Source organism: Bactrocera neohumeralis, chromosome 3 (genome assembly GCF_024586455.1).
Source record: "Bactrocera neohumeralis isolate Rockhampton chromosome 3, APGP_CSIRO_Bneo_wtdbg2-racon-allhic-juicebox.fasta_v2, whole genome shotgun sequence".
In the NCBI taxonomy this organism is placed as follows: Eukaryota; Metazoa; Arthropoda; class Insecta; order Diptera; family Tephritidae; genus Bactrocera; species Bactrocera neohumeralis.
Window position 1 is genome coordinate 9,545,474 of NC_065920.1, and position 15,056 is coordinate 9,560,529.

Sequence of the window (15,056 nt, forward strand, 5' to 3'; positions counted from 1 at the left end):
AGATTGGCTTTTTACCCATTAATTCTTTTTTTTAATACTTTGAAATTGGGTAAAAGTTAATTTTTTTTTTTAATTTATAACTACTCTATTCAATCCCTTTGAATTCATGATGATAAATTATTTTTTTAATAATTTTTTCATTAATTTTTTTTTTATTTTTTTTCATACAACGGCAAACATTTTTTTTTAATCTAAATTTTATTTACAAAAATTATAAAAAAAATATACAAAAAAGGAAAAAAAAAGTTTATATTTTTACTAATTTTACTTATTAATTAAAACAAAAAGTAGTCACTAACGAATATAGTTGACACTCATTGTACAAATTTTATAAAAAAGATGCTAATATTTCTACTAAATTAATCTATTTAAACACTTGCTGCCCAAATTCGGACGCTTTTCAAAATTTTTACCAAACTGAACACACACAAAAACTCACTAACACTTTCAAACACATTGAAAAATACCAAAAAAAGGTTTGGAAGGACATACAAACCGCCGAATTTCGTCGTCAAGTCTACATGCGTCAGCGTTCATACGCTTCGGCGCCTGGCTCACGCATTGGTATAAAAATCGACGAAGAATTAGAGAATGAAGACGGTCAGGAGGCGGGCGCACGCACATCAACACTCTCCGAGCCGCACGATTACACGGTACCGCCGCGTTCGGCCAGCGGCTTCTTTGTGAGTTAACGAATTTGCTGAAATTAGAACACAAAAATAAATAAATAGTCTCGATGTGTCTCGATGTGTCTCGCTGTGATGCACCCACTCACTTACCGAAATGGACCCCCCAAAAAATGCTGTATATATTCGTACAACATTTGTAAAAAAAAAGAATCACAACTTTTAGTATCATCTGTCCTTTGTCAGTGTGTAAATGCAATCAGATTTCGCTTTAAACACTTTTTATGCTAAATTTTATTTTGACTCTCGGAGCGTTAGGCGTTTACCTTCGACCACAAAATATTTGCAGTTCTACGCAATACCGCTACGTACCGTTAAGCTGCTGCTAATATAAGTGTCTCAAATAAAAATCCCACCAATTACCCACAAATCACATATACACACATAAAATCACATATACACATAAATATTTTACTAAGAGCACATAATTAATTCGTTAATCTGCAGCAAAAAAAAAAAATGCCACACATTAGAAGTCACATCTCTCACTTAGTGAACGCTTACACACTTTAGTTTACTACACTTATGCTTTTACAGTTAATTCTCTTATCACTAACACAAACACACATTTTAAAAGTATTCACATTATATATATAGACACATTTATTTAATAAGCAGATTCCTAAAACTTAAATTTAATGTTGCCAGTAGTAATACACTTAATTTACACACCAATCTGCATAAGGCTAAGCACATGGTGAGGCGCAATTTAGTGCCTTTCGAAGTGAAACTCAAAGTATGAAAAACAAAAGGTCGTTTTCCCAATGTGTGGTTAGTAACCAGTTAAGTAAGGTTAACCAGAACTTAACTGACAAATGGTTGCTAACCAGATTGACTCTTCATTTATTTCATTTTCTCTTAAACAAACTATTACTCTCCGCTCCACCGTGCTTAGCCTAAGCTATAGGCTATAAAATTATAAAATGCCAAAAATTCCAAGTATTGAATGCACATTATATATCACATGTCTATATAAATATTTACCACACACATAACCACATTTTATTAAACAACCTTCCTTAATGTTAGTGTTGCTTTTTTAAAAACCGTTTTTCGTATTAAAAAATTATAAATAAATAATTTCATTCATATCTGCAACAGACCGACATTAAGCGCAAATCCGAATCAGAGCCATCGACCAGCAAGGAAGCAAAAGAGGCTACAGAAATGGAGGAAAAGAAAAAGAAGGGCGATGTTGTCGATTCCGAGGAGTCTGAAGATGGTAAGCCGATATTTTAAAAAATTAAAAAAGCTTTGTGTTATATATTAATATTTTTATTTTTTATATTTTCGATTTTTGAAAATTTTCAAAAAAAAAACTAAATTTTTCCCCAATTTTTGGTCGTCTTTGTCTGCCAAATCTGACTTTTAATCAAACAACGGGTTCAAATACTAAAATTATTTTATTACTTTCTGCAGATTTGGAAGCAAATCCAATCGTTCGTCTACTCGAAGGTTTTCTGGTGTCTGTAACAATTGGCTTACATCGCTTGTCACGCAATTACCGTTATGTTAATAAGATAATGTCGAATGAAAAGCGTTTGTTGAAGGTAAAATATTTCTTAGATTTCATGATATAAAAGAGAAGCTTTCCATTTATTAACTAATGGCTACTTTTTGCTGAGACTATGATACTTAGATATTTATTTCTAAAAGATTTTAATAAGTGAAAAAAATTTATAGAAATTCACAAAACCTATTACTCGTCATTCTCCTTTATATCATGATATTTGTTACTAACTATATACATATATCATGTAATTTTTAACGAGAATATATCTTTATCTACACTTAAATGTTTTTTTTTCAGGAAACTCACAGCGTCAATTTGGTCTATGCAACCGACAGCTCCGTCTATGTGGACATCAAGGGCTTGTCGCCAAAGTATGTAAATCAGTATTTATTTTATAGCAATATTTTGCTTGTTGTTTTTGCAAAGTGAAATTTTAATTGTTTGGTTTTCGTTTAACTTTATGAGTGTTTAGCGTTTTTATAAGCGTTGGTTTGCATTAATCGAAGTTCTGTGCTGTAATTTTATTTGCTTCAACTTTTCATTTGATTACTAGCTTAAATGAGTATTTTATTTAAGCGAGTATTACAGTCTAGCTAGAAACATAAATTTCAGAAAATTTTTGAAGTATCGTAAAAAAAAGGCAATTAAGGGTTTACATGAGTTTCCTTGGGTAAAAACCGTATTTTTTCAATATTTTTTTCTCATATAAAAAATTAAATATTTTATTTGAATTTTTTATTGTTACAAACATACACTATTAACAAAAAAATTCTCAAATTTTCGGAAAAAAAATATTTTAAACTCGGGCATTTCGATGCCATTTCCCCGTGACTCCTCGGGAAAAAGATGCGCCCACGTTGGCAGGAGAAGTTTTAGTTAAAACCTTAACTTAGAATTTGGACGAACGAAAAAAATTGAAAATTGGATTTTTGGCAGACATTTTTACAAAAAAATTAAATTTTCGCGTAATTTTTTTTTCAAATAGTTGTAATCAAAAAAAATCCTTCATCCAAGTCTTGAAGAATTGTATCTCGAAAGACCTGTGTCAAATTTCATGATGTTCGGTTGAGTAGCTCTCAAGAAATCTTACCAACCGACTTCAAAAACACAGTTTCGAGAAAAAGGCGTTTAAAGACGGCGCACTTAGCCTAGCTAGCCTCAAGCGCACACGTTCTCAAGGCTGTATCTCCGAAATTATTTCTCGGAACAACTTGAAAATTTAGGACAATATTCTAGAGGTGTTGTAGAATTTAAACAGACAATAAAAAATAGATTTTTTGAAACACGTAAACTCAGGTAACCCCTTAAAGTTACAGTGCCGGCCAAACCGGTGTGGATGCCGGGTCAGCAAAATATCTATGTACATATAACTCCAAAAAAAAAATTGAATTTTGAAAAATACTCTTGCAAGGATATTCTTAAATGGTTAAATTTTGAAAATGTAAAAGACAACGATTTTTTTTATTTTTAGACTTGAATACCCCCTTAAAGCTGGAAAAAAAATTATTAGACCCCGCATTTCCAATTTAAGTTTATTACAAATATAAAGTATGCTTAAGCAAAAAAAAAATCTACAACTTTGATAATTTTTTTTTAATTGTTTAATATTTTATTTTACTTAATATTCCATGTATTAATATAATATTTAATTTTTTTATTAATTATATATTTATTGAAGTAATATTTTCTTTGGGCTTAATGGTTTTTAATAACAAATTATTTTATTTAATGTTATACTTCATTAATTTTTAATTAAAAAAAACTATAAAATATTGTTTCATTAACTTTAGTGCAATAAATGAGCTAGTGCCACTAAAACCAACGCTAAACAAAATATAAAAAAGTTATATACTATGTTATATTCATTTATTTATTATTCCAACTGGTATCGCAAATGACCAAAACTGGTCTATGCGTGGCTTATGGCCCACCAGCCTAACCTAACCTAACCTATATTCATTTATATATAATTATTTAGTTTTTTTGTTATTTATTTATTTATATTATTTTGTTCTTGTTTCTTTTTTTTGCATATACCTGCATATTTGTTTCGTTTGTGCCACCACATATACAATGCGTCGCGCCGCAACTTTCCATGTTCATCACCAATCGCCACCAACATGTTGCCTTCATCACCACAACAAAAAAAAAAACAACTACAACGTTTTACGTGCATTATTATTTTTTATTCGTATTTTATGAATGTCTTTATGTTTACCGTTACTTATATACGATATTATTGCATTAGTGCTGAAAATGCGCAACTCGCTGGCTCGATTGGGTCGGCATCGATTGACACACAAAATGAAACGAATACACGACCATTACCACATAGTATAACGAATGTTACCGATTTGAATACGATCACCTCAGACACTACCCCACCGTCACCCTTAGAATCACACATAAACAATACACAAGAGCAACAACAACAAGAGCAAACAGCGGATCCACATGCCATTATTGATATGTCAGTGGATACTGTGGATATGCGAAATGATAGGTAAAATGCAGTTTACCATAAAAAGTGATAAAAAGTGGGTTTAAAAAAGAAAACAAAAGAAAAGAGCATAATTTTGAAGATTATGTTATTTTTTTTATTTATTTATTAATTTTTTTTTTAATTAAAATAAATGTTTGTGATATTTTTTAAACCCACTTTTGTTCACATACACCACCGCCACTTAGTTCCTACATGTTTGTATGTATTTAGTGTTAAAGTAGTTTTATTAAAAGTGCCATGCTTGTAACTTGTAAGCTCTAGTCTTTCTGTTGTACTTTTCTTATCAATATTTTTTTTAATTTTGTTTTTTATATTTATTTTTTTGTATATTTTTTTAACTCATTTGCTATAAAAAAAAAAATAATATTTATAATATAAGTATGTATCTACAAGTACTCATATATCACTACTAACACTTTCTTCATTTCTCATCATTCTCATATACTTTTAGTTACGACGAGGATGGTACGTCTATGCAAAAATCGTAAGTATTCGCCATAACCACAAATATTTCGAATTTATCAAAATCCATAAAACACTCTACAAAAATATATTAACATATACTATGAATCGAACAGCTATATGAAGAATGCAGAATGATAAACTATTTTTTATTATTATTTCTTAATATTTTTCCAAATACTATTCCGAACGTCATAAATACTTTTAGACTTTCCCTTTATACTAAAGCTTTAAAGTTACATTTTTTCCTTATAGCTAATATTAATAGCTGTTAGCTAAAAAAATCAAAATTTCAAAATTATCTAAAAATTTTCAAAATTATCTAAAAAAATTTCAAAATTATCTACAAAATTTTCAAAATCATCTAAGAATTTTTCAAAATTATCTACCAAATTTTCTAAATTATCTACCAAATTTTCAAAATTATCTAAGAAGTTTTCAAAATTATCTACGAAATTTTTAAATTATCTACGAAAATTTCAAAATGATTTACAAAATTTTTAAATTATCTACAACAATTTCAAAATTATCTATGAAATTTTAAAAATTATCTAAGAAGTTTTCAAAATTATCTACGAAAATTTCAAAATGATTTACAAAATTTTTAAATTATCTACAACAATTTCAAAATTATCTACGAAATTTTTTAAATGCTCTACAAAATTTTCCAAATTAACTACAAAGATTGCAAAATTATCAACGAAATTTTCAAAAAAATTTTCAATTTCTCAATATATCTTCGAAATTTTCTAATTTTCTCCGAAAATTTCAAAATTATCTACAAATTTTCCAAACAATGTAAGAAATTTTCAAAATTATCTACGAAAATTTCAAAATTATTAACAAAATTTTTAAATTAACTACAAAGAAAATGATTTACAAAATTATCAAACAATTTCAAAATAATTTTCAAAAAAAAAATTTCAAAATTTCAATATTATTTACTTTTTAAATTATCTAAATTTATCTAAAATTTTTTAAATCTCTACAAAATTTTCCAAATTAACTACAAAGATTTCTCAATTTCTCAATGTTATCTTCGAAATTTTCCAAACAATGTAAGAAATTTTCAAAATTATCTACGAAAATTTCAAAATTATTAACAACATTTTCAAATTATCTACGAAAATTTCAAAATTATTTACAAAATTTTAAATTATCTACGAAATTTTTAAAATTATTAACAAAATTTTAAAAATTATCTACAAAAAATTTCCAACTCATCTCACCTAAAAGTATGCTAAACGTAACGTATTTTAAGCTACAATTTGAAGCTCGCATGAACGCTTTGCTGTATGCGCATTTTGAAGCAGCATACTTTTAGGATTCAAGCAAAATATTTTCCAAATATCAACTCTAAACGAATTAGTAAACATATTTAAAAAATATTATAAGTTTCACTTTCTCAAACTCTCTCGTATTGCCAATATTTTCAACGTCACATCATATCCGCCCCTCAAAAAACACGAAAACCAAATCCAAAACATACACACCCATACATTCACATATGTATACCAATATGTATGTTTGTATGTCTGTAAACTGCTGTGTGCGCATTTCCTTTATCTACTATTTTCCTAAAACCACCCACCTAACATCAGTCATAATTCGGTAGACTTGCCAAAGATTTGCATTAAGGCACCTTCATTCGATTGCAGTAACAACTATGTGGGGATGTTGAGTAAGCAATGGTCATATGAAAAGATGGACAGGTACTAATTATTAAATATACTTTTCAAATATCATCCCAATTTTCACCCTTCAAAGTAATTAGTATAACATTTTACTTCAGTGCCATTTTATTTTTCACGAAAGCAAAATTGCCAAAAAGAAATTATATTTAGTTTTCATTGGATGAAATTGCGCACGTTTTTTTACCTAAACCTTGAATTTTCAGTATTTCTAAAGCAAGTTATTTCTTTTCTGTCTTGAAGGCATAAAATTATTATTCATAGCTTTCCCAAAAATTGGCAAAAGTAGTTGACAAAATTCAATAATTTCATGATTTTTGTGTAAAAAAATTGGCAACTATGAACTACACAAAATTCAATATTTTCCAAAAAAAAAGTAAAAAGTATTCCGTTTACACCATCAAATTACAAACTAGTTCGAAATTCGTTGTCCCGTAGATATTGTACTTTTTATTTCTTTTTGGTCATAAATATTTTTTTAGCTACAGAAATTATTCAAAATAGTTATGAAACCTTAAACTTATTTTTATTAGTATTTCAAATCCTTAGCGCATTAGTAGCATATGCTTTTACTATTTTCTCAACTTTACTCACCAAAGTAGCTTATTCCTGCTCAAAGCGTTCTAAGTGTCAACAAAAGGTTTAACACACTCGATTGTTCAAGAAAATTGCTTGAAGATATTTTACCAAGCATGAAGCAAGTTACTCGAAGCACTGCCTTATTTTAATCTTATTATTAAATAATTTTTAATTAATATTTCGAAAAAGAAAACATATTTTTTAAGAATTAAGAACTACTGATATTTATTATTGCTATAATTTTTGTTATTATTACTATTATTATTATTATTATTTCGACTTTTAACCAAATCTTTTTAAAAACGAGAAAAAACCTTAACTTCAGCTACAGCGAAGCATTGAACGAATGGACCTCGCCTGCGCTTAGCATGCGCTGGTCGCAGACCACCTTCCAGACTTCGAGACCCTTTTGGCCTAGAGTAGTGCGCAGTAAATCTACTGAATTACTTGCCTTGAGCAAAGTTTCTCTTGCCGCAATCGTAAGAGTTTTAACTGGACACCATCCAATAGGCATCCATGCGGCAGGGCTAAGCAACTTGGCGAACGCTAGCTGTCAAAATTGTATGAAGGACGCTAGTTGTGCCAAAGTTGTATGAATGAGTGTGTGGTGGAAATATCTAAAGACTTTCTTCTTCATTGTTCAGCCTTTGTACAACTGAAACTGAAATATCTCAGCAGCCTTACCCTCGGCAAACCAGAAGACTTAGCCGAAATTGATACTGATAATATACATAAATTTATGATAGACTCAGAGCGCTTTGTATTATAATTCAATATATAGAAGTTGTTTATGGGTAGAGAGTATCTGTGAGCTTACTCGTCCAAAAAGTAGGTCAACGTTGTCTGCGCTGCCAAAGCTGTCCAAATAAGATTCTTGTTAGTTTTGACCTCGTAACTTAACCTTACTTAACCTACACCGAAGTGTATAGTTTAGGTTAGAGTAGTCTAGTACGCTAATAAGCGACGCATGGGTCTTTGCGATACCAGATAGATTTCCGTTGCAAAGTCAAGAGAGGAGTATTCTTCAGTTAGGAATGAATTTCAATAGACTCTGTGGCCTCACTATCGACACCTCTTCCAATGTTTTATACGGTGGAACCGCCAAATGCTTGAAGCATAGCCAAATTATCTTTTGTCGAGCTCTTTGCCACAGTTTTGATAGATAGCAGCTTTAGTGGTCCAATAAATGCGCAGCTTCATTGAAAAACGACGTATGCAAAATTTCAGATCGTTATCTCAAAAACGGTGAGACTACTAAACCAAGTCTTTATCTGTCACTCAAAGTACGTTTTTAGAATTTTCCCATCAGTATTCAGTATCAGTATTTTCCCATTCAAGATCTTAGCGAAGTCCTCTTTAAAGTTAAGACGCTTTTGAAGTGCTTATCTTCAAGACTTTTCAACTGAAATTAATCCAAATTTAACAATTTTATAATTATTTATTCTGTTCTTTATTACTTTACTGTTTATTTCAGTTATATTATTATTATTATTTTTATTATATTATTATTATTGGTATATATTTGTTATTATTATTTTTATTTTTTTTCAAGTGCACTTTACCTATAAAAAATGTGTTTTCTATAGCACATCTCTTTTATAACAGAAAATGTATTAAATTGACTTTTATTTCCCTTCCGAATTTCGACAGCCACAGCTTGGTGATGCTGGAGGAAGACTTTACTGCACGTGAGCACAATATCATCATTGAGTTCCTCATTTCACTTTGGTATGCCTTGCTCTCGAATACGGACATAATTTGCTATTTGGTCGTGTTTATTAATCAGGTAATGCATGCAAGCTAATTTTCCAGTAATCCGAAATGAAAAAAGAATAATGAAAGTTTCCTTCCGATCTTAGTCCATATCACTTCACTGTGTGCTTAGCCTTGCTTAATTAAAAATAACCACTCATACTCTAACTTACTCTCCTTTCTTCTGCTAACAGGTGGTTAATGCCAGCATCATTTCGCTGCCGCTGCCTTTAATGGTGTTCCTTTGGGGCACACTCTCATTGCCGCGCCCGACGAAAACATTCTGGGTCACACTCATCGCCTACACACAAGCGATTGTGCTCATCAAATGCATATTCCAGTACAAATTGATTTGGGCCAATTACATAAATCTACCGAACGAACCATTGGCGCCGGCAAAAATATTCGGCGTGGAATTGAACCCCAATTATGCAAGCTATGACTTGTTGCTGCTGTTGGTGTTGTTCTTCCACAGGTTGGTGTGACTTTGTAGTCGCCTAAATATTTTTAACTTTTTAGCCTCCTAAATATATTTAACTAATTTTGAAATAATTTTAGATTCATCTTGAAGTCGCACGGCCTCTGGAAGTCGGAATATAAATTCCCTCGTGGCGCCGCAAAAATAGACTCGTAAGTTATCTACATAATAAGCTTTAATTTATATAAATAATTGTTTAATTTTTCTAATATTTTATTTTAAGAGGTATGGCAATTTCATGGACTTTTTCAAAATTAAATCCAAATCCATTTCGCATGAATTGAAAATTACATTTATATTTTAATTTATATATATATATTGTATATATGCATGTGTATCCAGTGAGCGTTATAATTTCGCAAAAAGACTATGAACTAATTCAAGCGGATAATGCCGTGCAACTTAGCAGAAGGTATTTTGTTTTAGTACTAAAACACTTTGGTGCCACAAACACAGCAAACGAAACAGAAAACAAAATTTTAATACCTAGGTGGCCTTTTATATTTCGTGATTAGAGAAAAAAAAAATTATCATTGAAAATCGTTTCACTTTTTTTCAAAATACTCCACATTATGGGGTTACATGGGTTTCTCCGGGTAAAAAACAGCCTTTTTTCAAAAAAATTTTTCTCAAATAAAAAATTAAATATTTTATTAAAATTGTTTATTGTTTTAAACATACACTATTTTGTTAAATTCTGAAATTTTTGGAAAAAAAATATTTTGAGCTCGGCCATTTTGACGCCATTTCCGGTGATCCTTCGGAAAAAAGATACGCCCACGTTGGCAGGATAACTCCTTACATTATCACCTAAAGTAAAAAATACGTGTTTTAATAAAAACCTTAACTTAGAACTTGAATGAAGGAACGAAACTGAAATTTACAAAAAAAAAATTAATTTTCTGTGAAAATTTCGCGACATTTTTTTTTAATAATTGTAATCGAAAAAATCCTTCGTCCAAGTCTTTAAAAATTGTATTTCAAAGACATATGTATGTAAAATTTCATGAAGATCGATTAAGTAGTTCTCGAGAAATCTTGCCAACCGACTTCAAAAACACAGTTTCGAGAAAAACGCGTTTGAAGGCGGCGCACTTAGCCTAGCGAGTTTCGAGCGCACAAGTTTTTTTAGTTTATTCACAATTTAATTTAATTTTTTGTCCGAGATGAATATTTTAAGTTACTGTAAACAACAGAAATAGCGCTTATATGTCAAAACGTTCTGAGTATGCCTACCATAAAAAATATCAAAATTTACAATAAAATTGTGAGTTTCCAGATTGCCACACTAGTGTTGCCAAATATCGAAATACAAAAGGCAACCTACGTATAAATTATAATTTATTGTAAGAGAATAGCAACAGATAAGTCAAGTTTAACAAGTTTGATAGAATATGAAAAAAGTTTAAAAACATATACTAAACAATCTTCAAAAATCGCAAAAAAATATTTTGAAATCAACCAGAGACATAGATAAGTATAGTTTTCTTAAAACCTCTCTTTTGACCACATTTATAGGCTTCTTTCGTTTCGCGAACTTTGATATAAAAACATGTTTCTCTTTCTAAGTGTGATTCCGGACTGGCAAACAGCTGGAACTAACCTAACCAAAACCTATAAACCAGTGGAGAATTTATTTAATTTTGAGTATTATTATAAAAGCATTTCTATTTTTGTACTATAAATGGAATTTTAGAAAAAATAATTAGTACAGCATTCTCAAAAAAATAATCATTACTCACCTTACCATTTTTACACACCTGTTTACATAAATTTTTCAATGTAATAATATTTTTCTTACTCTTTTTGCATTTGTTTCCAACTCCTTGCACCCAACTATACTTTCCTAGGAGAGAGCAGCCCGAGAATACGGACGAGTTACAGTCTACTGTTAGCAGAGTAAACACGATAGAGTATCTGGAAGGAGAAGCTGGCAGTAATAACACGCCTGGCTCCGCCGATGGCGTCCGACGACGTAGTAAAAAAGAAAGACGCAGCGAGAATAATGAGGAAAATGGTGGCAATGAAAAGAAAGAGAACGGCAATGACAATAGAAAAGAAGGTGGTGCCGATACAGAGAATAACAAGCAAATTGTCAAGGCAACTGACGCAGATGAAGTGGATGCTAGAAGCGATAGGAGCAGTGTTGTGAGTTCGAATACTTATCAGCGTCGACTGAAACACCTAAAGTGCGTAACAATAACAAATAATTCATGTTTTTTGAAAACAATTAATTCTCTTTTACTTTTAGACGCGCCAAATACCTATCATCTGTGCGGAAATTCTTCTCGAATTTACTCTCAAAATCGCGACTGCCAGCCGATGTGTATGCATTAATGTTCCTATGCGATTTTATCAATTTCTTCGTGCTGCTCTTTGGCTTTACAGCTTTTGGGGTAAGTTATAATTGCATTTAAGAATATATAAACTGTAGTTAATATATACACTGATGTTCATATAAATAGTAACGATATAGACAATGACGACATGTTGGGTTGTACGGCAACCGGAACGGATCCGAACTTTTATCCTTGGTCGGATAAATATCCGGCTCCGTTCCGGTTACACAGACTCGATCCCATTAATAGTAACAATATAGGCAAAACTTAAGCAAAGCTCAAGAGTTGAAATAATCCGGTTTTCGATGTACTATAAAATACAATGTATTTATACCCTGAACAAGATATACTAAGTTTGCCACAGTGGAGATTAATTTGTAGATTTTTTTATCTGCATCTTCCTGACGTCGCTCAAGAGCTCTCTCTCAGTGTAAAGTTTCGAGAGTCTATCTGCAAGGTCAGACCCCGAAGAACACTCACTTCGCCCATATCGGTTCCGGTGCTAGATGGTTTGCAGCATCAGTGTCAGACTTTAAGGTTATGGTTCTGACATTGTGGCCCTTTTAGTCTGCACGCAAGACTTTACTACGGGATCCTCGAAGGCCTTAACCTATTTCTACCCCTCCATAGACATGTTCGGTTTACAGACTCTATTATCTGGTTCGGCTGCATTGTTGTAGCCGTGATTCAGATCCTTTCCAAAGACCTGGACGGGATGTCCTGTTTGTCCACCACTTCCAGCCTAACACCGGAGTATACTTGCCCTACATTGACTATAGCGGCTTAGTAAAGTTCGACCGATCTATCGTTATCACAACATTTTAATTGGCATTCGTTCGGTAAGGTACCCGGATCGCTTAGTAGCATCTTAAGCTCCAAAAAATTAGTTGAAACCAACAAATAATGCCAGTGATCGAGCCGTTCCCACAACAGTCGTGTTTATGTAAACGGAACCGAGTCGTATTTTTATCCCACCATTTTTATCTCGGCAGTATTCTTCAAAATTATTTCCGGAATGTTTGCTGTCACTTTAACAATAAGAAATAGTGGTCGAAAATTTTTTTCTTTATTTATTTGACCGTCAGTGTATATAAAAAATAAATAATTATTTTAGTTTATTAACATATTATTAAATAACCTTTACCTTCTATTCTTATCCTCTCACAGTCTCAACAATCAGACAGCGCTGGCGGCGTACAAACCTATTTGGAGGAGAATAAAGTGCCGATACCCTTCCTAATCATGTTGTTGGTGCAATTCATGTTGATCGTCATCGATCGCGCCTTGTACTTGCGTAAAGCGCTCTTGCACAAAATCATATTCCATTTCCTCTCCGTCATTGGCATACACATTTGGATGTTCTTCATTGTGCCCGCGGTAACGGAACGCAGCTTCTACTCGCTTGCGCCACCGATCATTTTCTACATCATCAAATGCTTCTACATACTGTTATCTTCATATCAAATCAAATGCGGTTATCCGAAACGTATCTTGGGCAACTTCCTAACCAAGAGTTTCTCGCTAATAAACATGTTATCCTTCAAAGTGTAAGTCTACATTCCATTATATATGCCTACAGCTTCATTACAAGCATATTCAATTAATTACAGTTATATGGCGATACCGTTCTTATACGAGCTGCGCACAATACTCGACTGGGTCTGCACGGACAGCACAATGACGCTCTTCGATTGGCTGAAAATGGAGGACATATTTGCGGATATATATTTCATTAAGTGCAGTCGGCAAATGGAAACTGATTTCCCTGCCATACGCGCGACGAAGAAACCGATCTTAACAAAACTAATTATGGGTGGCCTCTTCATAATCGCCATTGTGATTGCGCTCTGGGGTCCCCTGTGTATCTTTGCGCTCGGCAATGCAGTGGGTCAGTCGAATACACCACTGCAGGTGAGCATTTCCATACGTATCGGCTCGTATGCGCCGATCTATCAAACGAATACACGCGATAATATTATCGCCTTCGACGAGGCTATGTACAGTGACATGAAAGGTGCCTATGACAAAGATCGTGCGGCGATAACATTCCTTAGCAGCTATGATGCAACTGATATTGCGGCTATTAAGCTACCCGGTAATTCGCCATCGCTGTGGAATATCTCACCGCCGGATCGTATGCGTTTGCTGGAGGAGTTGAAGCAGAATGGCACAATTGTCGCTAGCTTTGCCTACTCGATTACACGCATACCGCCCGATAAGAGCTTGATGGGCACTGTTTCCGATGAGATCATCTTCCAGATGAACGAAACATTTGCTTGGCGTGAGGATCTGATCAATATGTTGGAGACAAATGGCACCTCGAAAGTGGTGCCGCTTCCCGATTTGGTGCCGAAGTTTGTGAAGGTAATTTTTTGCTGTGAAAATGTGCAGAGATGAAGGGTATTATTAAATTTTCATAATTACAGATCTTAAATTCTGGTGATGTTAGCATCGTGCATCAACTAATGCCAGTTGGACAAAGTGAGTGCAAAAATAGTAAACATAGATGAGATATTTATCTAATACTATATTGAATTGCAAGTTACTGTTAGCTCTAATTATCAAATTTATCAAATTTTCTCAATATTTATTTTTCAACTTTCGCTATTTTCTTTGTCGAAATTGCAGCATATCGCCCGCTACTACTACGCATGCGCACAAGTTCTTCGGCGCGCATCTGGTGGGAGATCGCGGACTTTTGCGAAGATAAATTCCACGAGGATATATTGAAAAAATTGCCTTTGGATAAATGCAATTCTGGCATCGTTATATATACATTCAATGACAAGAAGTTCCCGTCTACATTCAGTTTTATAACGAAAGGCGGGTAAGTAAATAAAAAAAAAAGAAAAACGTTAACTTCGGTTCAACCGAAGCTATAATACCCTTCACAATTAAAAAAAATCTGATTTGGAGGTTGAATGGCTAAAAAAAGTTCAGTTTGCATGGCAGCTATAACCTATAATAGTCCAATCTTCAAATTTGCTCGTTGCGTTGCCTTAGAGAATAATCCATGTCATATTTCGTGAAAATATCTTGTAAAATAAAAAAAG

At 32.4% G+C, this 15,056-nt stretch overlaps 1 protein-coding gene across 2 annotated transcripts in view; it reads left to right on the forward strand.

The window, feature by feature from the left end:
• Positions 1 to 15,056, forward strand: part of LOC126754009 (piezo-type mechanosensitive ion channel component) — a 92,453-nt gene that overhangs the window by 73,683 nt on the left and 3,714 nt on the right. For both annotated transcript variants that reach the window (XM_050465837.1, XM_050465838.1), the window contains 16 exons: positions 477 to 683; positions 1,788 to 1,908; positions 2,106 to 2,236; positions 2,497 to 2,570; positions 4,448 to 4,702; positions 5,154 to 5,186; positions 6,766 to 6,876; positions 9,085 to 9,220; positions 9,381 to 9,661; positions 9,745 to 9,816; positions 11,515 to 11,853; positions 11,916 to 12,060; positions 13,171 to 13,550; positions 13,614 to 14,367; positions 14,430 to 14,484; positions 14,632 to 14,830. In XM_050465837.1, the coding sequence (XP_050321794.1) occupies positions 477 to 683; positions 1,788 to 1,908; positions 2,106 to 2,236; positions 2,497 to 2,570; positions 4,448 to 4,702; positions 5,154 to 5,186; positions 6,766 to 6,876; positions 9,085 to 9,220; positions 9,381 to 9,661; positions 9,745 to 9,816; positions 11,515 to 11,853; positions 11,916 to 12,060; positions 13,171 to 13,550; positions 13,614 to 14,367; positions 14,430 to 14,484; positions 14,632 to 14,830 (3,293 nt within the window). The remainder of the gene's footprint in view (positions 1 to 476; positions 684 to 1,787; positions 1,909 to 2,105; positions 2,237 to 2,496; positions 2,571 to 4,447; positions 4,703 to 5,153; positions 5,187 to 6,765; positions 6,877 to 9,084; positions 9,221 to 9,380; positions 9,662 to 9,744; positions 9,817 to 11,514; positions 11,854 to 11,915; positions 12,061 to 13,170; positions 13,551 to 13,613; positions 14,368 to 14,429; positions 14,485 to 14,631; positions 14,831 to 15,056) is intronic.